At 49.1% G+C, this 24,803-nt stretch overlaps 1 protein-coding gene and 1 long non-coding RNA gene across 6 annotated transcripts in view; one reads left to right on the top strand and one right to left on the bottom strand.

Annotated features, from left to right (window-relative positions):
* Positions 1–24,803, bottom strand: part of ACTN4 (actinin alpha 4) — a 107,749-nt gene that overhangs the window by 7,411 nt on the left and 75,535 nt on the right. For all 5 annotated transcript variants that reach the window (XM_061597799.1, XM_061597798.1, XM_061597800.1 and 2 more), the window contains exons 9-17: positions 20,955–21,047; positions 20,120–20,350; positions 18,083–18,230; positions 7,625–7,775; positions 4,164–4,272; positions 3,915–4,055; positions 3,525–3,707; positions 2,371–2,505; positions 1,522–1,701 (exon numbers count right to left, since the gene is read on the bottom strand). In XM_061597799.1, the coding sequence (XP_061453783.1) occupies positions 1,522–1,701; positions 2,371–2,505; positions 3,525–3,707; positions 3,915–4,055; positions 4,164–4,272; positions 7,625–7,775; positions 18,083–18,230; positions 20,120–20,350; positions 20,955–21,047 (1,371 nt within the window). The remainder of the gene's footprint in view (positions 1–1,521; positions 1,702–2,370; positions 2,506–3,524; positions 3,708–3,914; positions 4,056–4,163; positions 4,273–7,624; positions 7,776–18,082; positions 18,231–20,119; positions 20,351–20,954; positions 21,048–24,803) is intronic.
* On the top strand, positions 12,306–18,571 carry LOC133370904 (uncharacterized). The gene is made up of 3 exons (XR_009759209.1): positions 12,306–12,518; positions 17,086–17,254; positions 18,421–18,571. It is a non-coding gene; the product is annotated as an uncharacterized LOC133370904 (long non-coding RNA).

Here is a 24,803-nt window from a genome sequence, read left to right as displayed (position 1 = left end):
ATGGCGACCCTGTGAATAGGGTTTTCACGGTATTCAGAGGTGGTTTACCATTGCCTTCCTCTGAGGCTGACAGGCAGTGACCGGCCCAAGGTTACCCAGTGAGCTTCATGGCTGTGTGGGGATTCGAACCTTGGTTTCCCAAGTCGTAGTCCAACACTCTAACCATTACGCCACACTGGGTCTCTGCTGAATATATACTCAGGAACTAAGATCCATTACAGAGCGATGAGGATTTCTAAGGGTTGCTTGCTAAAGGACTACACAGGTAACACCGAAGCCAGAAGATTCCCCCAAAACTGGTTGCCAGGTCATTTCTGGGTCCAATTCTAGGTGTTCACATTAGTGGTTTAGGATTTTAAACCTCTTTAAACGAGGCCTCAAATATCTCAAAGACCACCTCCTTCCCTACGGACCCTCTTGGGTATTAAGACTGGCAGAGGGGGCCCCCTTGGTAGTCCAAAAGATTTTTTTTGGGGGGGGAGAGAATTCTCGATGACAGTCCCTAAGCTGTGGAATCTCCTTCCCACAGAGGCACATCTGGCACCTTCATGATACACTGTCCTTTTTACCCTTTGGCACCCTAGTCCTGTGACTGTAATTTGTTTTGTTTAATTTATTTTTATTTCCATTTTGCATTAACATGTATTTAGTTACAATATTATAATTTGTTTTAAACTGTTTTTAATATTGCATGTTAATATTGAATTTTTAATTGTTGTAACCTGCCCTGGGACACGATGGTGAAGGACGGATAAGAAACTCTTATTATTACTGTTATTATTCAAAGCCTTGCTCCTTTCCACAGCAAAAGGGCCTCAGAAGAGGAGCCCAGCCAACAGAAGCCTGAAACCTTGAAACTGGCAGGCAGCACAGGGACTCCTCCTGGACTCGAAACGCTTTCAACGCTGCTGTTGTTGACATTCCTGCATGGCTTCAACACTGGCATTGCGCGACTGCTGCTGTTTATGCATCTATTCTTTGACTAATGTTTCTAACAGAGCAACTGTGTTGCGTTTTTCTAATGCACCCAAGTCTACCCCAACTGCTTCCCCAAAAGCCTAGCCAGGTGACACCAGGGCATTTCTAAGGCAGCCTTGTCCAAGCTGGTGGCCTCTGGATGGTTTGGACCACAACTCCCATCAGCTGGCCGGGGCTGATGGGAGTTGTGGTCCAAACGTCCGGAGGCCACCAGCTTGGGGAAAGTTGCCCTTGGGTTTTCTAAACCTCCTCCCTGCTTATCCCGTGTCCAGGGTGGAGCGAACCACCCTAATGCTGAGAGCTGAAAGTGCTGGAGAGCTGCGTGTGGACGCCAAGTGGGGCTTTGATACAGGAACCCCATTTTCGAGCACCACTCTTCCAGCAAGAGAAGCAGAAACACAGCGAGCCAGAAAAGAAGAGTTCCTCACCCTGCGCATTTCAAGCCCGGCTGTTATCTGTGCTCCCCGCCTCCCCTTTCCGCATGCAGGACACCAGAAACACAGGCCGGCCGGACGCTCGGCCAGCTTCCTGCACTGCCCTCACCTCCATGGTGTAGTTGGTGTGCTTGTTGTCGAAGATGAGCGCCTCTTGGATGAGCTGGTGCTGCTGCTCCAGGATGTCAATGTTGGGCTTGTAATCCACAATGCTCTGCTCGTACTGCTTGAGGTGGTTCAGCTGGTCTTCCAGGGTCCCGTTCATCTCGATGGAGATGCGTCCGATCTCCTGACCGGGGGGGGGGGGGGGGAGGGAGGAGTCATATCAGAGCGGGTGGACCGAACAAGCATCAATTCCACCTGATGTTTAGCCTTCAGGTCCATTTACCCCACCCTTTTCAAGCAGGAGGGGCAGCTCACATTAAACGTGTCTCACACACACACACCTCCAGAATAGTAGCTTGCGGCTATCATGAGGGATTTAAAGTGGGCACTTCCTGGCTCAGAGCTCCAGCTCTTAGCTGCCTACATGACACCAGTTTCCAGATCCTCTTCTCTCCACTCCTCTCCAAATTAGGGTTGCCAGGTCCTTGGCCTGAGACTGATCCTGTATCTTTAGGAGAAGAGAAAATTCAGCCAAGTGCTGGTGTTGTTGCAGCCCTGTAATGGGAAAAACCACAAGGTGGAATTCTCCCTTCCCCCTGCACAACTTTTAAAGATACAGAAGATCCCTTGGTTGCCAGGCCCGGCCTCCAAAAGGTCTTCTGTATCTTTAAAAGTTGTGCAGGGGGAAGGGAGAATTCCACCTTGTGGTTTTTCTCATTACAGTGTTGCAAGAGCACCTGCACTTGGCTGACTTTCTCTTCTCCTAAAGATACAGGATCAGTCTCAGGCCCTGAGCCTGGCAACCCTACTCCAAATCCTCCCGGGACAGGGAATAGGGAGTAGAGCCTCTCACCTCCATTTTGGTCTGGATCCAGGGCCCCACAATGTTGGCCTGGCTGGCAAACTGTCGGCGCAAGTGTTCGTTGGACTGCTGCTTGCTCTGCTCGTCCTGCAGGGCGTGGTCCCGCTTCGGCACCAGCTGCTGGACCTGCTCCAAATAAAAGGAAAAGAGAACCACAATTTGAACCACAATTTTATTTGCGGGCCTTTTCAGTGGTAGCTCTCTGTTTGTGGAATGCCCTTCCCAACGAGGTGCATCTGTCTCCATCACTACTGACTTTCAGGAGGAAGTTGAAAACATTCCTGTTTACCCAGGTGTTGGATGCCTGAAGGGGACTGTTCCTGGCAACACAGAGATCACGGGATAGAACAATGTTTTTAAACTATAACCGTATTTTGGAAAGTTTTAAAACTGTTTTTAGAATTTAGCGTGGCAGCACCTACTCTTTGGAATTTCCTGCCTACTGACATCAAGCAGGAGCCTTCGCTATATTCCTTTCAGAGCCTGCCTAAAACTCTTCTGTTTAGGCTATCCTTTCCAGACACATAGATGTTGATCTCTTTTAATCTTTTTAGTAGCTGTTTTCATTGTTTTAAATATGCTTTAATTGCTTGTCTTTAACTGTTTTATTGGTAAATTAAAGGTCTTTTGTAAACCACTTAGAGGTCTTTACATTCAAGCAGTAAATAAATTTTGTTAAATAAAAAAAAAAGTTAAATAAATTGCAAGAGTGACAAGACGGTGTGTGTGGGGGAGGATGCTATGTAAATAAAAATGGCAGGCAAAATGTAGGTTATTGATTGATAACTGGATTTATTTATTTATTTTATTTATTTAATAAATAAATAAATAACTGGAGGCTCCTGGGCCAAAGTCAGCCCTCACCTCTACATAACAACAATAAAAAAGAATGCTTTTCTTTTTGATGCTGTTAAATTGTTCCGCTACATTCGCCCTCATGGGCTCCTTCGTGAAAAGAGTGGGATATAAATGCAATAAATATTAATAAATAATAATAATCAGCCTCAGCGCCTCCCACTAGGCAAGCTAGCTATGTGTCATGCCAACTGCTCCCTCTTTCTCTCCCCCCGCCCCCAAGTACTCTTGTCTGGATGATCAAATGGATCTACAACCCCAGCCTGGACAGCGCAGATATCTCCACGCACCCTTTCCCACTTGGAGTTGATGATCTGCGGAGTGACAGACGTGTAAGGGTTGTTCCCGGAGAGTTTGATGTTATTGTAGTCTGCGATCCTCTGGGCTTCGCTCTGGATACCCAGGATGGCCTCGCGCTCTTTGTCTGCATCGGGCAGGGTGGATTTGAACTGGTCGTGGGCTGCAATCAGGCCCTGGAAGAAAAGGGGAAAACAAGTGCTGCAGGTAGAAACGAAGACTTCGCTAATTCCGTACAAGTCTGAAACCCAGCGAGGTCGTCAAAGTTAGCAATTACCCGTCATAGGAAATGAAAAGCGATCTGTTTGCAATGCACAGGTGTATTACAGAGCAACTGGCATGTCCCAGCTGCCCTTGGCCTGTGGCCCTTGGCCCCCTCTTACCTCGATCTCCTCGATGGTGTGGACGATGAACATGTCCTGCAGGTCCTCCATGGCGCTCTCCATCCAGTTGTTGAAGGGCGCTGCCCTCTTGGCATACTCCAAGTGGAGCTGGTCAATGGTCTCCAGCTGCTTCTCAGTTTTCTGCACAGAGGAGGCACATGGGGTGGCATCAGGTCTCACTACGCAGTGCCGGCTGCCCCCTCCCCTCCACCCAATCCCAAGGCAAGTCTCAGGAGCCTTCCCACTCACCTCCAAGGCTTCCCTTCGTGTGTGGGTCAAGGATCCTAGCGAGTCCCACTGGTCACAAATCTTCTGGCACCGGGCATTGACGCTGGGAGAGTCGTAGTAGTCCAGCTCACTGTGGGGCAGAGAGAAGGGACACATTACTTAAGGCTGTGGTGTGTATGTGTGTGTTGGGGGGGACGACAGGGATGTCCAGTGGGGCTATGTGCTCTGCTCTTCTCCCGAGAGTCCTCGTACAACCATGATGGACCAAACACCTGGGGCACAAAGGATAAAAGGGGAAGGAGAAATGGTTTCCACAAGACTGTATGCTGCGGCAGAGCTCCTGCTCTCTCAGCCTGGCGCACACTTGTGGCATTTATTTATCTATCTATCCATCTACGTTACATTTCTAACCTGCCTTTCTTTCATCAAGGAACCGAAGGCGGCACACCTGTGGTTCCCAGATGGTCTCCCATCCAGGCACTGACCAGACGCAGCCCTGCTTAGCTTCGGCAAGATGGTGGCCTCATGTGCCTTTAGACCATGCTCTGGGGCCAATTGTGGGGGTTAAATCTAGTGGGCTAATGCCCAGAGCAGCCTTCACCAACCTGGTGCCCTCCAGATGTTTTAGACTACAACCCTGTGCTGGCTGGGGATTATGGGAGTTGTAGTCAAAAACCCCAGGCTGGCGAAGGCTGGCCTAGAGAGGTTCCTGTTTCAGGGCAGGAGGCTGGGTGATAACCATCTGATCCAAGGCCTGCCAACAAGGAATTATGCAGCGCAGAGATTACTCCCTCCTCCCAGCTCCCATTTCTGCGCATTATTATGTATGCATCAATATGGTCTAGAATCACAGTTGCAAAGAGGGGCTGCCAAATATCTTGACTTAAGCTAAATGGACTCACACATGACCATGAAAGGTCTTCAGGTTTCCTAATAAGACTAAAGCTAAAATGATTAGAGATCCCCCCCTTTTTTGTGCAGGGGGTTGCTAAGCTGCAGAGAAACAATGGGTGGCCAAGCTGTATCTCCCAGAAAGTCTAAGGAAGTGAACAGAAAGAGCCAGTGTAGCGTTGTGGTTAAGAGTGCTGGGCGAGGGCTTGGGAGACCAGGGTTCATATCCCCACTCAGCCAATGAAGCTCACTGGGTGACCTTGGATCAGACACTGTCTCTCCTCCTAAACTACCTCGCAGGGTTGATGGGAAGATAAAATGGGAAGAGCCATGTACGCTATCTTGAGCTCCTTGGAAGAAAGGTGGGATAGATATGAAATAAATAACTACATACACACATAAAGAAGCCTTTTCCACACAAGCTTGCGTTTTGAATTTATTTATGTTCTTACCTTTATTTCCCACTTTTCCTCCAAGGGGTTCAAAGTGGCAGACAGGATTCTCCTCCCTCACCGTTTTATCCTCACAACAACCGTGTGAGGTAAGCTGAGGCTGAGAGACTGTAAGTGGCCCAAGGTTACCCAGCAAGTTTCATGTGGCCAAGTGGGGGATTTGAACCTGGGTCTCCCAGGTCCTAGTCGAATATTCTAACAGCTACAGCATGCTGGCTTTCCTGCTGCAAAGCTTTTGCGGGAGGGGGCGTGAGTGTATGTGTTTCCCATCTCTTCTTCCAAGCATGCAGTGGGTGAACCTTTAAGGGAAACTAGGCACAAGTAAGGCGAAAGGAGCAGGGGAACTGTTGCCTCCTTGATGCTGACTTTACAGCGGCAAGCTCCTTGGGATAGAGACCTCTTGCGTTGTGTAATATGCTATGTGCGTCCTGTATTAGTTATCATCTTGGAGATGTGACGTGGGACGGTCGTGACGGGGTGGGAGATGCACCATGCACCTATTTCCACAGCCACCTTTTGCCCCCCCACACTCTTCTGAGTAAATCAACTAATACAGCAACAGCGCTTGGGCACCAGGGGGCACTGCTTCCCCTTTAAAGGCTCCTAGCGGCAGAGCGGGCTGATCATCCCTACCAGACTGCTGGGTCGAGGTCTCTCCCTAAAATCTGCAGACTGACGGGGCTGGCACAGTGCCCAGCCTCAACAGTGGCGCATTCTCAGCCAACCTCTGAATGCAATGTTTTAGCAGACTGCCTCCGGAAGGCTGCATGTTGCTACACGTTTGGGATGTAGCAAGGATGAAAAGAAAATAAAACGAAACAAAAAAGAGCAAGAGAATTGCTAAGTAAAATAAAATAACTTGGGAGAGGGCCTAGGAACTGTGAGCACCATCCAGACACAAGGCCAGGAGAGAGCAGAAAAGAGCATAGCCTCCGAGTTCTTAAGCAACATGTAGGGTGAAAGGGCTGTCCAGTGTCCCGGCCTTCAGACGGTGCTTTCCGATTGCAAGGCTTTTGCCGGAGGGGTGTGTGGTGGGTGTGGGTGTGGGTGGGTGCGTTTTCCCCATGAAGTCATGCTCCAGGCCCCACACACCCATGTTTCCAAGTTCTCTGCCATTCCCGGCCACTGGAATAAGAGCCTCTATTCATGCCAGGGGCTCTGCTCTCTCGCCTCTGTGTGTACTAACTGTATGTAAGTTTATCTGAGTGGAAGAAAAAAAAAGGGGGAAAGTTTGCAGCAAACTCTTACAATAGCCACATTCGAGCGACACATAAAAGGAGGAGGGAAGGAGAACAATGGGGTACTGTGTGTGGGGTGGGTGTGTGCGCACGCGCAAGGGGAAGAGAGCACTCTTTTTAAAGGAACTCTTTCCAAAAAGAGAGGGGATCCCAGCAGTCTCTGTGCAAGAGCCAAAGATGTGCTGGAAAAGGATTGTGACAAATGGAAAAAAATGGGGGGGGGGGAGGACTGCTATTTTGGATTTGCCAAAAATATCACAGTGTCTCTTTGTATCAGACCCTTGCTGCAAGACGGTTCCAGTCAGACACACACATGTGGGCTGTGCGATGCGAGGGAATGGCACATGGGAAGTTTTTTTAAAGGGGCTGGAAGCTGCTGACGTTTCCCTGCACAGGATGCCGGCAAATCTTACAGCATTTTTTAAAAAACCCAACACCCTGGAGGGACTGAAATGGGGATTTCACTGCCCAGGCTGGAGGAGGATTGAGGCTTGGCTCAGGAGGAAAGAGAAGAAACCTCCCATCAGCCCCAGCGAGCATGGCCAATGGCCAGGGATGACTGGAGCTGTAGTCCAGCAACGTCTGGTCTAACAGCTTCAGCAAGGAGGCTGCCCCTGTGTTATGGCCAAGTTAAGAAGAAAAGGAGAGCCTGGCTGCTGGATCAGGCCTGTGGTCCATCTAGGCCAGCATCCTGTGCGCACAGTGGCCAACCAGGTGCCTCCGGGACGCCTGCAAGGAAGGCGTGGATACGACAGAGCTCTCATCTGCCATGTTGTGTGTCCCTGCTTGCAGTCTGCAAAACAATTTCTGTAGAGTCTCATGCACTGAACACAGCCTGGATGCAAACGCCCCCAGAAAGAGCGCCGCTTGCGAGGACGAGCCAGGAGGAAGGAGGACGTACTTGAGCTCCTGGGCAATTGCCGCAATCTGCTCCACGCGGTCCTGGTGAGCCGCCAGGTCACTCTCAAAAGCCTCGTGCTTCCTGATCAGGGCCTTGATGTCTGACAGAGTGGCTGTCTCGTAGTCCTTCTGCCTCAGCATGGCCTCTTTACCTGCGGTTGGGGAAAGAAGACGTGGCCTGGTCAGATGCTACCAAGAGAACAGGCCAAGTAGGCACCCAGCCTCACATGCAGCAACGTCACAGGTCTCCCATGGAGCTCACCACAAGGGCCGATGTAGCCCAGGAGGTCCTCCAGTTCAAATCTCACCTCAGTCCCACCTGCATACGATCAACGAGACAGCACCACTTCCCCATCTGTCATGCAAGGATAATCCAACGGCCTACCATACAGGGTTATGTTCATCAAGATAACATGAAGTGACTCTTTGGAGAGAGGCTGCAGCTCAGTGGCAGAGGACCTATTTTGCATTCAGAAGGTGTCGGGGTAGGGCTAGGAGTGTCCCCTGCCGGAAACCCTGGAGAGCTGCTGCTGGTCAGCATACAGCAGGCATGCGGAACCCTTTGGCCCTCCAGAGATTGCTGAACTACAACTCCCAGCATTCCTGGCCAATGGCCACGCTTGCTGGGGCTGATGGGAGCTGTGGCCCTCCGGAGGCTGCTGAGCTACAGGTTCCGTGCAACTGGAGTAGATAATACTAACCTAGATGGGCCAACGGTCTGACTCGGTGTCAGACAGATTCTTATGTGTGCTTGAAATACACGATACAGCAGTTTAATAATATATATTGCCACTGGAACTTCAGAAGCAGGCCTGTCCCCCAGGATATTTCACAGCCCTTGCATCAGAGTGTGCCACTTAGCTTGGCTGGAAGCAAAGACACACCCAGCCTTTATTTATTTAATCTATATCCCACCCTTCCTCCCAGAAGGAGCCCGGCCTTTTCTACTCTAGCCATTATGTGCATATGAGTCACTCCACAAGAGGGGCAGTTTATCGTTCTGCAGCCTTACCTAGCCCCGTTTCCATGCCCCATTTTACAACAACTCGCTGCACCAAGCTTCCTGCAACATCTCCTTGGCCAGGATCAATCTCATCTCGCTCCCTCGCTCTCCTCAAACGCAGATGGGAAGATCGCCCCCAATTTTCCCAGGAAGACCAGGCTGTGCAGCAGGCCTGGCAGGCCAGGGGGCAGCTACAGCGGTTGTGGAGCTTTGCTCCTTACCGGTTAGGTGAGTGGGAGGGCCTTGGAACACCAGCACACAGAAAGCTGCTTTATAATGAGTCGGACCATTGGTCCTAGTTTACAGTATTGTCTACACTGACTGGCAGCGGCCCTGTGGGGCTTCTGGATTTTTTTGGGGGGCGGGAGAATGAGCCTTTGCTTCTGCCACTGTAACAATCAGCAGCTGGAGCCGTGAGCGAGTGGCAAAGAACGATGGCACAGGACAATGCCCCTTGCAGTGCAGAGCCCATGTTAGAACACGCAGTTCCTCCAACTGGCTCGAGTCTGACTCGAAAGACAGATCCACATAGCTTGTTCTCACAGATCCATTTGGGATCTGAAGCAGAGGAGAGGCTGCTTGCCACAGGCGAGGACACCGAGAACCCCAGGGAAGGGCTTTCCTCAATGCCCCCTCCCCTCCTCAAGCCTGGTTCCCTCCAGCTCTTTCGGGCTAAAGTTGTAGTCCAAAAGAGCTGGAGGGAGCCGGGCGAGGGAGGTGGGGAGGCTGTTCTAATAGCATCACCCCCTGCACTTCTCTCTGTACCGTGAGCATTTCAGCCAGCATGGCAAAGAGTGGAAACAACCAGCATCATCACAACACTGGAAGCTGCCTTAAACTGAGTCAGGACGATCGGTCCACCCAGCTCACTATTTGGCAGAAGCTCTCCAGGATTTCAGGCACGGATTCTTCCCCAGCCCTACCTGGAGAAGCAGGCGGTGGAACTGGGCCCTTCTGCATGCAAGGCAGACGCTCTGTTATGGAGCAACAGCCCTTCCCAACCGCCTGTCACGCTGTCTGTCAGCCTCATCCAGGGTTTCCCAAACATTTGCCGTCCCTGGAATACAGCGTGGCTTTTCCCCACCCAGATTAAAATTGCAGGCTGGCTTCCAAGCAAAAGAAGATGCAGGCATATTTTCCTCCATCAGCTCCCAAAACAACGTGCAGGCCACCCACCCTCCTTGCCACTGCAGCTTTGCTCATTATTAACACTGCATGTGGCTGTCCCCTTTGCCTTGTTGGTCACAGCTCGGGGTGGTGGTGGAGGGGCATGCTTTCTGGACCACGCTGATGCGTCAGGGATTCCCCTACACCTGTCACAGCAGCAGCAGAGGCCAGCACGGGGAATCCCAAGATAATCCTTGCCTTGGGATGACATCACTGCTCACTTATTGGCAGGCTGGTGTTGCAGAGGGTCAGGTCTCCACACCTCATGGGGCATATGATGGTGCAAGCACTCTCACTCGGTTTTTTGAAGCCCTTCATGTAGCACACAAGTTGTGGGGGTTTTTTTTAAATAAAAAAAAGAGGGCAGGGGAGATCTCTGTTCCAAAGCTAAGTCCCTCTGCCTAGGCTACTAGCATTCAGTTAGCACAGAGAGCTGGCCACTCTCTCTCCCCTCCACAGTTCGCAGCTCCCAGATTGTCTGGAACTCTGCCTGGCTGGCAGCCAAGGAAGAAATTTCCAAGCTGAGCGTGTCCCACGGAACAGCTGATTGGAACAGAAGAGCATTTTTCAAAACTCAAGCAGTTTTTCTGCTCCCAACTCAAATAGCTTTTGAATTAGTGCAGAAAGCTCCAGCTAGTGCCATGGTGCTAGCAAATGTGGCTTGCCTTGGCCCCAAACTGAAGCTGGGAAAGGGATTTGGTTCTGGGGCTGGGGGTAGAGATGGAGGTGGTGGCAATGGCATCCCAACCAGAGGATAAACCAGAAGGAATCCGGAGCCCAAGGACAGAGCTCCAAGCTCAGGAATCTCAACTGCAGGCAGTTCTCTTATTTCCTGTGTAACCAGAGGAAGCCCAGAGTCTACTTCCTGTGTCTGGGACCCTCTTTGAGGGACTGATGGGAGGCGCACGGAGCAATTTCAGGGACGCCGTTGCCCCCAAGGTCCTGAAGCAGCCTCCGAGTCTGTTTTGGAAGTGCCAACGAGGAGCCAGTAGTCTTTGTGCCTTGAAAAACTGGCCACCTTTGGGGGGAAGAGCAAGGTCATTGCCAGAAGTTACAGTGAGGGGGTCCAAGAGGTATGGGTGCCATCCACTGAGGCCCAGGGTGGTTGGGGTACTCGGGAGGGGGAAGATAAATTTATAATTGCTTGATCCGGAGAGAGATACAGCCAGCACACCAAGCTGAAGTGTGAAGAAGCGCTCCTGGCCACAGGCTGCCTGACTATCTAGGAAGAAGCAGCCCCCTTTCCACAGCAGTAACAGCCCAGGCACAAAGCATGCCACTGCCCTAGACCAGATTGCCTTGCTGTTGCAAGTGCTGCTCCACCTTTACTGGAGATACCCATGCGCAACAGCGAATTGAGCTGCTCCCTTTGGTTAGTCCTATGTACAAATTCTGCACAGCAATAAAAGCCTGATTCACAGGAAAGGATCCTTACTGTCCAATCGTACAGGCTGCTTTCCATGACAAGATGAGGATCAGAACAGGGGCACATCCTTTTCACCACCACCTTCAGCAGCTCCAAAGATATCAACAAACCATCACTTGAGGGCTAGGGCAAGTCAATTTCTAAGGATACCGAAATGGCACACTCAGGTTTCGCTCTTTCCTGGCATTTTAGGGATTTGTAATTGTACAATAATGGAGCTTCAAAGCCTGGCACAGTGCTCCCTTACTCGCATCAGAAGAATCACACAAAATAACACATTTGCTTCAATTACACAGGTTCTGTGCATCAATAAATCTGTTCTTTTTAAAAGCACAGCCTTGCTTGCACTTCTGCTTCGCACCAAGTGGAATGAGTCTGGTGGCAGTGACGTTTCTGTGTGTGAAACTGCCAAAGGGGTTGGGGGACTGTAGGAGGGCGAGAGGGCTGAGCTGTCCTCCTGAACACAGATTGCAAAGCTCTCTTTTGGCTTCTGAAAGGTTTTTTGCAAGATTCCCAACCAGTCATGTGGCTTAAAAGCCTGATTTCTTTTTTAAAAGTAAAGTTTGGAATCCTAATTATTTAGGGTCTGTTGTAAACTGCAACCAGGCCAGGTTTTCTGAACTTGTCCTCTAGAACTGGGATTCAAGTGTAAAAAGAACCAAACACAGCTAGAACAGCCTCAGTGGCCGAGGAACATTTAAACAGGAAGCTTGGCTACCTTCCTGCTTTGTCCACAGTCCAGGCAGGATCTTAGAAGAGAGCGTCTCTAGCACCAAATGAGCTCCCTCCCTCTCACCTCCCTGGGGGTGACTATGCCTCCTATAACAACTGTCTGCCCACTTTGATGGATGAAGCCGGGGGGGGGGAGAGGAGACAGACGAGGACAGCAGCCTGGATGGTGGGGGTGCTCCCCTTTGCTGCAGACAAAGGAATTTGCCATGTATCTGACCAGGCCCAACAGGAAGCTGCAGGGATGTTGATAACACTTTCCCCAGGTTCTGCTAAGAATAGGGGTGGTGACAAATGGGTTCCAGCCAGGACTAAAGGCAGTAAACAACTTGAAAACACCCATCCTGAGCCAGCACCACCAGCCGCAACAGTCACCACTGCAGAGAAGTGGAGTAGGCAAAAAAAACCCAGACAGACTCCTTGACAGTTTGCTGCTGGACTTGCAGGTTGCAGCGTTTGGAGAGAGAGATGTAGTTGCTTCTTCTTTAAAAAAGGGATTAGAAGGGTGAGCCAGTTGGCGGACAACTATCGCCACAATCAGGCTGGCACTGAAGCACTCTGCATGTGAAGGTGAGTCAGACCATTGGTCCACCCAGCCCAACATGGTTCAGTCGGGTCAGCGGTGGCTTACCAGGATCTTGAGCTTGAGTCTGTGTCTCTCTTTCCCATTACTTGTTACTGGAGCCTTTTTAACTGGAGAGGCCACAGACCGAACTGGGGATCTTCCTAAATGCACAGGTCACTTTCAGCCAACTGAGCCCAGGTCCCTCAAGCTACACCCGAGGGGTTGGTGAGTATGACAACATTCTGCAAGGGGAAAAAAGTACTGGGTTACAGAGTTGGGAGCCAGAGTGGTACAGTGGTTAGAGAGTACTGGACTAGGAAGATCCTGGTTCAAATCCCAGCTCAGCCATGGAGCTCACTGGGTGATCTTAGGCCAGTCACCAACTGTTGGCCTAACCTACCTCCAGGGTTGTTGTGAGGTTAAAATGCAGGGGAGGACCATGTGCACTGCCTTGGGCTCCTTGGAGGTTTGTGTGCGTGCGCGCACGCATGCACACACACACACACACTCTTCTGCTTCTTCAGAATCTCAGTTTTCATTTCTAAAAAGGTTTCTAGCCTTTACGGATGTCAAGCAATATCTGAAAAGTGAGTAGGCAATGCCTGGTCAGAAGTCCCAAAGGGTCTTTGAGTAAGAGGTTAGCGGTTCAGGGAGGGAGTATTTTAGTTGTACAACATAGCTTGTTGCTCTTCTCCATGATTAGCGAAGCCAAATAAAATATGCAACCCCCCCCCAAAAAAAGACAACAAACCAGGGGAAATGTTTACCAATTAGCTTAATTTTTTAAAAGGCCACAGAACAGAGCTTTTCTTGGCACAGGATCTAGATCAGGGTTTCCCAAAGTGGTTGATATCAACTCCTTGGGGTCAGCGGGACTAGGCAGGGGGTGAATAAAGATCTAGAGGCTGAAATGGGGGTTAAAAGGGCCTAGGGGTGAAAAAGAAGTATATGAGATAAAATGTGAAAAAATTAAATTAGGAACGATGAGCCTCCAAAATAAAGGGCATGGGCATGTACAGAGTGCACCACCTTTGTCAATGAAGAACGCCTCTGTATTTAACGTCTTCTTTTTTTACTTTTTATGATTTCCAGTAATAGCGATTGATAATAAATGTTGATTATATATTAACTTTATTTCTTTACGTTATTTCATTTACATTCCTAAGAATTTGGGCTGGGGTCAGTGACAACTTTATAAAGGAGTCAATCAACTCAAAAGTGGGAAATCCTGCTCCAGATTGTTTGAACCCAAAACTTTAAGGGGAAGGCAGTGATCATAGCTCAGTGGAAGAGCACCTGTCCTGCACGCAGAAGGTCCTGGGTTCAGTCCCCAGCATCGCTAGTTAAAAGGGTCAGACAGCAAAATGATAGGAAAGACTTTTCCCTGCCTGAGACCATAGACAGCTGCTGACAGCTGGAGCCAACCATACTAGCCTAGATGACCTGGAAGAAGGAAACTGCCTATGAGTTGTGTTCAACTAAGACCTACTCAGAGTAGAGCAGTTGAAATAAATGAACCTAAGTTAGCCATGTCTGCTAACTTCAATGGGTCTATCCTGTGTAGGACTAGCACTGAATAACACCCTATATTCCTATTTTTGAACACAGCCCATAACAGCACCCAAACCTACAGCATGTGCAATCTGCATTTAACTAGATGAATTCTACGAGTGGAATAAACTTTGCAAAATTAAACCAATTTCTTCCACCCTCTGCATAATATAATCCACTTTAAAATGGTTCTGTGCCGCTTATTCTCAAGGGGAGTGGCAAGACGCCCCACAGTCCTACCCCCATCTGTGGGGAATATTACTCAGCCCTCCCCCTGCCCTGAGTCAGCAGGGGCCCCCTCCCCAGATGAAAACTAAGATTGTTAGGAAACCACACTCCTCAAATTTCAGTTCTGTGGCTTTCTCTCTGCCTTTGTTTAACAGACACCCTGCTTTTCTGCACCACGCTGGGGCAATCCAGGTGCCACAGGAGAATCAAGTGAGCAGTAACACACATGGATGCATAATTTAAATAGGTAACATTAAGACACAAGAAACGAGCCTCATGTGAAAAACAGCGCCTGAATAAACAGGCCTTCAAACCTCTTCTAAAAGCAAGGAGAGAGGGACTCTCTGCAAAGGAGTAGTCTACCATTTTGGAGCCACCACTGAAAAGGCCCTGTCCCTCGGACTTAGCCACCAGGCCTCACGTAATGACAGGCTGGAGAGCAGGGCCTCTGCTGATGACCTTATGGTTCAAGGCAGGCACGGTATACTTGTGGGGAAATATCAGCGTATGCACAGCTCTGCATATACCCCAACCTTTCGTACTGAACTCCCTGAAGGCATAAAAAATATGATAGGATATGTCATGTTGGATCCAATTCAAGGTTTGCCTAACCCAGCAGTCTGTCCCCAGCAGTGGTTAGCCAAATGTCCCCTGCCACTCCTTTCCCCCTCTCTCCACATCAAGATATTGGCTTCTCAATACACACACAAAATAAGATGAATAACCACAGAAAGATTTGTCCTCCATGAATTGACACTTGTTTAAAACACACACATACACCACCTCTGCTAGTGGCCATCCCATCCCATGGTAAGAGGTTCCTTCGGCTGAACGAGCATCAGGTGAGAAGGAGCTCCTGGTCTGCTGCCCAACGGCCAACCAATTTTATTTTCAATCTAAATAACCAGGCCACACACAGAGGGGTGAGCAAGTCAGCCACCTGCTTTAAGCTGGTCTTCCAAGGCTGAACTGCAGCTTCCTTCTGCCTTGGAGGGGCTGCAGCTGAGCCTGGGAGAACAGATGCATCCTGGGCCCTTGGAGTGCTAGGGGAAACCCTGTGCTAGACAAGTCAAGTTGCATTTCCTCCCCACCCTCTGCGCAAATGTTTTTTCTCCAACCCTCTCTATGAGAACAACATTCCTTCCAGTACATTCCTTCCAGAAGGGGGGATTATGGTATTTTTCTACGGAACAAGACACACAGCTGCCATGTTGGAAGGTTTGGCCCTCGCGCCTCGCCATCTGGTTTGAACAACGGTGAGAGCAGAAGAGGCCAGAGTGAGACGTTTAACAAGACAGGAGAGCCCCTGGAGAAGCCCGCCTCCCCGCTGTGAAAGGGGAGGCACATCTGTGCCACCTCCAAAAGCACACAGCCACCAGCAGCCCTCCCCATCAGGGAACCTCACCAGAATGCAGGCAAGGCAGCCTGATACCCCCTCAACGGTTCACTCCGTGCCTTTAAGAATGTGAGAAAAGCCCCGCTGAATGGGACCAGAGGCTCTCCTATCCCTTCCCTGCAGTGGCCACGCAGATGCCTCTCTAGGAAGCCCACAAGTAGGAATGAGCACCACAGAACTCCCCATTCATATTCCCCAGCAACTGGTATTCAGAGGCATACTGAAAGCATGAGATAGCCATCATAACTAGAGATAATACTGCACACTAGAGAAGATCCAGGCTGGACAAGAAGGCTTAACTCCTGTGTAACAGGCTCCAGACTGTTATGCAATTAAAACTGGTCCTGGACTTAACCACTTCATACAGCAAGTGGGGGGCTGCATGACTAAAATTAAAACAAAAACCCACGCTTAGAAAACTAGCATTTGAGGAATAAGGCTGGGATTCTCTTTCTAACCTGCTGGGTTCCCCCCCCCCTCAGTGCAGGCAGTTTGATGCACAGCAGCATTCTTTGACACAGTCTCCCCACCACCACATACCTGCAGCCTGAAGTGGTGTAGTCCAGAAAAATTTTTACCATGTGATGAGCACCACTCCTGGGTTTGCATCACTTACCCGGCTCCTGCCAGTGGCTGATATTTTATGAAGTTTGCATAATTTATACAGGCTGCAGGACTCAGCTTTTCTTGGTGTAGAATTTGGATTTATTTATTTATTTATTGTTAAAGCAGGGGGCACCATAGCACTGCCCGGGATCTGTCTAGCCCAGCAATGTCTACCCTGAGCCATGCGCAGCCATAGGTCGAAGGCAGCAGCTGTAGCTTTACTGCTCCTGCAAGAGTCAGAAGAGGCAGCAAGCAAAACGACAAAATTATCCTGCTAAAACTTTGTGGAGGAGACTTAGTTCAGTGGTAGAGCACCTATTGTCACTTTGTAAGACACTTTGGGTCACTTTTTTATGAAAAAGTGACTAATAAATGCAATATATCAGTGGTTCGTAATCTTTTTGGGGTCATAGACCCCTTTTAAGAATTTGATGAAAGCTATGGGCTCTCAGAAATAAATTTTAAAAAATGCATTACATTGGAAATGGATTTTTGTGTGTGCGTCCAGTTCATGGACTCCCCCAAGCCCATCCACGGACCCCCCTAGGGGACCATGGCCTACAGGTTAAGAACCCTGTAATAAATAAAAGGCTGAACCCCTGGCATCCCCTGGTAGTGCTGGGAACATCCCCTGCCTGAAATCCTGGGACAGCCACTGACAGTCAGTAGAGACCATAGACAATGCTGAGCTAGACGGCCCAATAAGGCAGCTTCCTATAGACCTTAGCAACTGTCACCCTCCTCCAATAGAATCTCTTAGACTTAATCAATTTCCCTCCCTCCTCCCAAAGACCGGATCATCCTGGCACTACTGTGGAGGAGCTGCAGATCAGCGGTACAGCACATGCTTTTGCACATGGAAGGTCCAAGGTCCAGTTCCTGGCATCTACAGTTAAAAGGGATCCTGGATAGGAAGGGTGTGAAAGACTGACCGCTGCTAGTCAGAGCAGATGATACTAGGTAAGCTGGACCAATGGCCAGGAGAAGGCAGCTTGGTGTGCGTCCCATTGACTCAGGAAGGATCACAGCTCAACGACAGAGCACCTGCTTTGCACGCAGAAGGTCCCAGATTCGAGTCCCGACACCTCCGGGTGGGGGTGGGAGAGAACCCTGCTTGGAATCCTGGAGCATCTCTGCTAGTTTTGGGTTTCCCAAAAGTGGTCAGTACTGACCCTTGGTGTCAGTGGGACTATGCAGGGGGTGAGTAAAGACCTGGGGGTCGAAAGGGGGCTGAAAAGGGCCTAGGGGTAGAAAAGAAGTGTGAGGTATAATGCGAACACTTAGAGCTATGAGCCTCAGAAATAAAGGGCATGTATGGGGTTCAGCTCCCTTGCCAATGAGGAGCCTCTGTATAAGAAGATGACTCCACGATACAACAGTAAAAATCCAATGGGCCCATCCATCTCATTACAGACGATAACAAGTATGGAATTATTCTTTTCGCTTGTTTTACTTCCTTATTTTTTTACATGTGATGATTCCTATTAATGGTGACTGACGATTAATAAATGTTGCTTATATACTGATATTTCTTGGCTTTATTTCATTTACATTCCTAAGAATTTGGGTCGGGGGCGATGACAACTTCAGAAGTTCACCAAGGGGATCAGTGAGCATCTGCTTCGCATGCGGAAGGTCCCAAGTTCAATCCTCAGCAGCGCCTGGGGCTGGCAGAGAACTCTGCTTGGAACCCTGGTGCGCCTCTGCCAGTCAGTGTAGGCAATACTGAGCTAGTTGGGCCAATAGTCTCACTTGGCATAAGGCGGCTTCCTATGTTCTTAGGCTCACCTTCGGTCCAGGATTCATGGATTGACGCCTTCTGCCTGAACTTCTCAGCCAAGTGGTCCAACCTTTCCAGCCTCCGGATCTCATTCAGCAGCCACTCTTCATACCCTTTCTCTGCCTGCTCCAAGTGCTGCCAGCCATTATTGATATCCTGGGAAAATTCGGAAGGGGAAGGGGGGAAGGTTTCAGCAAAAGCCCCAGGTGCATCATAACGCTTCTGCGTTTTTATCCTATGTCTCACCTCGGGCGCCCCCCAAATTGGTTGCAAACGTCTACTTTAACGAGAAAAAAAAGATGTTACTGAACATAACAGTAACAGTTTCCTCCAACTGTCACCACAGGGGCATCTGCAGTAGAACCATCTTGACCCGAGGTGAGAGGAGAAGAAGCAGTAGCAGATTCTTCTTAAACAAGCTATCTTTTCCATTTTATTGTAACTTTTAAAAAAATCACTGCTTGTCATCGTAATAAACTTATGTAAACTGCTTTGTGAGGTCCACCTGAAAAGTGGTATATGAATGTCTTAAATAAATAAATAATGTTTTTAGTGATTTATCATTTGCTTGCTGTCCTGGGCTTCCTTTGGGAGGAAGGCTGGGATATAGATGTAATCCATTGTTAAAAGAACACACCCTACGGCCATAAACAAACAAAGCGGAACAAAGAAAGACAAAGACATTTTGGAAAATTTCAGTAACAGCTTCTAATGGTTTTTTGAAATTGTTCTAATCGCCTTGATTATACACCCATTAGGTATGTGATTGACTAGGAAACTCTTGGGGGGTGGGGTGGGAAAAAGTGGAAACGGACTGCCTTCAAGTCAATCGTGACTTATGGCAATCCTATGAATAGGGATTTCATGGTAAGCAGTATCCAGAGGGGGTTTACCATTGCCTCCCTCTGAGGCTAGTCCTCCCCAGCTGGCTAGAGCCTGCTCAGCTTGCCCCAGCTGCACGAGCCAGCCCCTTCCTTGTCCACAACTGCCAGCTGGGGGGCAACTGGGCTCCTTGGGACTATGCAGCTTGCCCACGGCTGCACAGGTGGCAGGGCACGTAACCCCTGAGCCACTCACTGTGGGGGTGATCTTTAAATGACCCTTGACCCCCAGGAGATACGAGCGGGGATTTGAACTCGCAGACTCTGGACTCCCAGCCAGGCTCTCCTCCCCACTGTGCTATACCAGCTGTGGGGTGGGAAAGGGAAGCCACAGAAGATTCTTAGCAGCCAATTTGAAGTCATCCATGCAGCCTGCATATTGCCCCGGTTAACCTGTCATATCAGGGGTGCACCAAGCTTCCACCTCCCCTTGCACACGCGGAGAGAGGGGCTTTAAGCAGCTACCTGCAGTCCACCCTACATCCTCTGAAGCAGCAGTCTCCAACCAGGTGCCCTCCAGCTGTTTTAGACTCTTCCTTCCCGCTGGCTGGGGCTGAGGCTGATGGAGGTCACCAGGCTGAGAAAGGCTGAGAGACACCAGGCCTCTAGGGGGATGAGAAGAATTTGACTATGTCTGCCAGGTGTGGGGAACCTTTGGCCTCTCAGGTGTTGCTGAACTACAACTCCCATCATTCCTGGCCACTGGCCATGCTTGCTGGGAGTTATGGGGGTTGTAATTCAGCACCATCTGGAGGGGCCAAAGGTTCCACACTCTTGATGTATGCCACTGTATCTCTCTTAGATTCAGATCCAACAACACTATCCATGCTGCATGTCTCAGTAACCTTAACCACAGCCCTGTAAGATAGGCCAGTATTCCCATATTGCAGACTGCAGCTGGGGGGGGGGAAGAACAGCAGGAGATTTTGGCTTGCCTAAGGCCCTATAGCAAGTTTGTAGCAGAAGTGAGATTTGAAGCCAACTTCTTGACTCACACCCCTTTTCTTTGAAGCTGTCTCCGATTGTTTCATTGGCCGATAGTCACGTCCATCCTGCCTCTGGTGACAGGGAAGAACACCCACCTAGTACAAACTGGAGCTTTGATCTGCAGTTCCCGGAGGTGTTCCCTTCTCCTTTGTAAGATGGCCAGTCAGGCACACTCACCGAGACCATTTTTCCCTCGGAGGGCATGAAGGCCGGCCGGTTGCTTAGCCGCAGCTTGGTCTGCAAGGTGTTGAAGTTGATCTCCAGCTGACACTTCTCCTGCACCTTGGGGGGTTTATGGACCCTCCGGTAGTCACGAAAATCCTCCAACTTCTGCTGCATTTCTTGTATGGTCTTCTGTGGAACACGGTTCTCCAGCCAGGGAATAGTGCGTTGAATCCACTCCAGCAGCTGAGGATTGTAGGTGGGGAGGGAGATACGGGGTTAACAACAGGAGGAAGAGATCAAGAGTCTGCCCCAGAGTTGCATGTTCCACCCCTGGCAAAGTCTCCCCTAACTCCAGCTTGAGTCACAGTTAAGGGGCATGTAGGCACCTTTGCTAGTTGTTGATAAAGTCGGTGGCAGCTCTATGTCTATGCAATCCACTCCGGGTTTTAGTCTGAACTTCCAAGGAACTGCTTGAAACCCGGAGCAGATTCCACCACCCTCCACTGACATGGAGCCATCCACAGACACTGGATAAGGCCCACCAGACTCCTTTGCCACTGAGGTTTGACAACTAGCCCAACCTCCCTGTCTGAACATATCAATGCTTGTGCATATGCGCGTTGGAATTCACTTCTGGGAGGAGAGTGACCACGTGATCCTGCAGCCTATGTCCCATTTTCTCAGCAATAGCTACATCTAGGGTGGTCCACTGACAGCCTGTTGCATGAAACCGCTCCTCCGTCAGATATGGCAATCTTTCAAGAGGAGCAGTAGCCCCAGTGCCTGCCCAGTGGAGGCCCCCCTTCAGCCACATGCAGGGGAGAGGGAAGGGACAGCCAAGACTCACATCAGAAGCCAGCTTCTCATAGTCTTCCATCAGGTGCTCGTTCTCCTGGTTCACTGCCAACACTTTGCATATCCTGTTTGCAGCCGTCTCAGCCTAAAGAGGGGAGGGGGGGGAACCAACAGGGAGGGAAATGGTGGTACAAGAGACAAGCAGCCAAAAATAAATAAATAAATAAATAAATAAAAACAGAACTGCCTGAAGTAAAGACACAGCATGGAAAGATGGTGACAGAATAGCCTACAGGACCCACCAAGTCCAGCAACAGGCAGAGAGAGTATGGTTTTGAAGAAAAGCCAACAAGTTTAAATCAACTCGTCGCCTAGAGTGGCCGTTTTTTGGCCAGACAGGCGACTCAGAAATAAAATTTTATTTATTTATAACTCTTGTGGCTTACCCAAGCATCATCTGGAGGCTGCGCAGGCCTCGCCCCCTTCCATAATCCCAACATCCCAATCCTGGAAAGAACATCTTATTTAGGGTGAAGGCAGCTAGTGCTCCCGTCTGCCCTACGTATAGGCCTAAAGGTACCGGTGCAGGCTGGGACAGCTACAAGGTGGGCTCGAGGTTTACAGGTCTGTCAAGCTTCTGTACTTTTGTGCACGATTAAAGTTCCTGTGAAATGGGTTCCCCAGCCAACCTCCCTTTGAGCTCCCTTTGAGCTCTTGTGCTGCATTTCATACTCTGCAGGTGACTCTGGCTGTTTGGATGTACATTACTCGTCTTGCTAAGCCAAGCTATGCACAAGCCTTATACCCGTCTGTCCTCCATTCACTGCGCATTGCAATTAGATACTTCCTGGGTTAAGTTATACTTTTCCGTTAAGTCCAAACCAGGAAATGATGGTTACCAGGATTGGAACACGCCTGGGATGTTATGAACTTGGTTTCACATCCTGCCTTGTTCCTATCCTGATAACCATCGTTTCACGGTTCTGACCTAATGGGAAACTATGGCTAGATTAATTCAGGAAGTGTTGAATTGCAGTGTACGGGGGGGGGGGGAGTGATGCGAGTGCAGACTGCATGGGTACAATGGCTGTGCATACTTTGCCTTAATAAGCCAATATAGGCACAATTTGGTATTCGTTGAAAAGGTTTAGATCTAGCTCTTGTGTTTGCATTTACTATTATAGCCTGTTGAAATGCAATAGAAAAAACTTGACAAGAGAAGAAGAGCTTCCTTCTGTCATTTCTTTGCGTAGTACTCCACAGATTCTCAGTGGCTTGTTTTTGTTAGCTAAGCTCCCCAATCGTCATGTCGCTATTTCATTTGTATTGTGTTTCAATCACTTTTTGGTTTCCTAATAGCAGAAGCCAGTCTATCATTATCAAATGTTGGTTGTTTTGCATTCTGCTTTCCTGCTCACAGACCACTCAAGAGTGACATGCATAAAACTAAAAAACTCAGTCAAGTAAAACAGAGATAATGACAGTTACAAAAAGATAGGTTTAAGGAGCAGCATTATAGCAGTGGTAAATCAAAAAAACAACACCAGTTTAAACACACACACACACACACAAAGCCTGCTGCAGTAGGAGAGGTTTTCACACTGCGCCAGAGCGGAAGGGCCCCCTCCAGAAGGCAGAGTGCCCTGGATTATTTGAAAGCAGGAGGGGAAATAACTACACAGAAGCCAATGGGATGGGAAAAGTCAAGAGATCAAGTACCTTGCAAGGAGCAGAGAGAGTCCAAGGGAAGGAGATGGAAGCCAGACATCAACAGAAAGGGTGAAGAGGGTCTATAGAAGGACGGGGAGAAGGAAAGAGCCATGGAAGAAATGAGTTGCCAACAGAATAGGATAGTCAAAATAAAAAAATAATATAGTCTTGTTCTACTAGGAGAAAAAAAAGGGATAAGCCACACATTATGGGACCTCCTTACTAAGAGACTTGGTATTTAGAAGGCTGATGTTGGGCAATGATTGAGGAGGAGTAAGAGTCAAGCTTGAGAACAAGTCACCTTTCGATGACACAAGAGTATTGGGGAGGGTGGGGGGGCAACTGTAACTCTGCACTGGGGGTAAGCCCTGCATTTGTGGAGTGCCTCCTGCCCCAGAAAGGATGGCCCTATCACTCTGGGTTTTAAAGTTAACTCTTAAGGAATTTTCATCTCAACTTGCTTTTCATTCATTGTTGCGTAGCGATGTTCTGACTGCTCATTTCAAGACGGGGTGAGGAGCCTATGGGTCTCCCAGATGACAATTCCAATTGTGCCATGCGGGGGCTGATGGGAGTCCCCAACAACATCTGGAGCCCCCCCCCCACGTTCCCACCTCCCGGTTTTAAGGAGTGCTATGTGAATTTTAATCTGATGGTTCTTTAATGTGTCATTAATTGTTCTGTACACTGCCTTGTGAGGGCAAACTGGAAGGCAGTTTATGCATCTCTTAATTGAGAGAGAGAGACTGTGTGTGTTTATTAAATTTGGGGGTTGGAGTGTGATTGGGTAGCAAAGCTAGGGATGGGTTTCACAATGCTGTAGATTTTTAGATTTCTCTTTTGGAGTTTATTCTTAGCTTATGCTGAGCCCAGAAGTACTGGGAATCTCAAGTATGCCAAATCATGTTCTTTTATGCATCAAGAGGTGAAGGATGGGTACTCTGGACATGCTCAAAGGCACTAACTTGTGGGCTGACCTTCCTCAACAAATGTAAAGCTAATCAAAGGGAAAGGCTTGTTTGTGAGACTCCCTTAAATGTTGTAGTTCATTTGAGAAGGCCCCAATCCAAGTGCCGCAGCCTGCAGAAGCCAGGAGGGTGGGGGCTATATGGGGCATAGCCTTCTCAGTGGCAGCCCCCTTGCCTGCAGAGGTTTGGCAGGCCGGTTCTCGACAAAGCCTTTAGGAGGCTGGCTGGGGCATTTTTAATTCCGAAAGAGGGTCTTGGAACTAGTGACCCAAGGCATGACAAGGGGGCCAGGGAGAGAAAAGAATCAGCCTGTGTCTCAAATCTCTGGTCACAAAAGGACCAGAGACCAACCAAGGAGGCCTCCTCGCATCAACTGGCTGGAGCAGAAGACCTCTAGAAAAGGCTCCAGGTCATGCCTGCTCAATGATTCTGAACCACAAGGAAGCCTGCACTTGCTACCATCCTCTGGGCTGCACAGGAGCTGGGCCTAATACAATGTAGTTTGATCAGCTTTAGCGTTTGGCTCATTTTACTTTTAACTATATTCAGCCTGTTTTACATAAACATCTTGGGGGACAAAAGGGCAGGACACAAAAGTCTTAGCCGTCCTGTGTGACACCCCCCCCCAAATGCGGTATTTAGAAACAAACTCTGTCCCCTTAACCTGCATCCCTTTACACTCTTTGCAGTCTCTTACAAGAAAGAGATTGATTGTTCTGTGGCATGCGACACCTTTCCCCAAGCCCTCTGTGTCGTTTTTTTAAAGGAGGGTTTTTACTCAAATCGCAATGGGTCACTGAGACTCCAGTCAAAGTAAATGGAGGAAGATGAAACACGACATGCCCGAGGTACTGGGGATTCAAATGACTCCAGTTGTGGGAAAAATCCTCCATATTTAACCACGCAAGAGGTCTTTTATATTAGTGCAGCAGCTAAAAGGCGGCGTTTAACCATTGAGGGTTTCATTCAAGTAAGTCCTACTCAGAGTAGACCCACTGAAATAGCTCCCATCACCTCCAGCCTGCAAGGTAAATTGTCACGCATGATGGGAGCTGTAGCCCAGTAATACCAGAAGGGCACCAGATTGGGGAATGCTGTCCTTCAGGGATTAAACACAGGAGGTCAGCACAGATCACCCAGCTGTACCTGTGTACTGCAAGCAAGGTATGGGCAAACTTTACACTTGGAAATGATCTACTTTGTGTTTTTTTTTTTAAAAAAAC

The sequence above is a fragment of the Rhineura floridana genome, chromosome 15, assembly GCF_030035675.1.
Source record: "Rhineura floridana isolate rRhiFlo1 chromosome 15, rRhiFlo1.hap2, whole genome shotgun sequence".
NCBI classification, from domain to species: Eukaryota; Metazoa; Chordata; class Lepidosauria; order Squamata; family Rhineuridae; genus Rhineura; species Rhineura floridana.
Note: the sequence above shows the minus strand (reverse complement) of the source record. Positions and strands in the feature narration are given on the sequence as shown.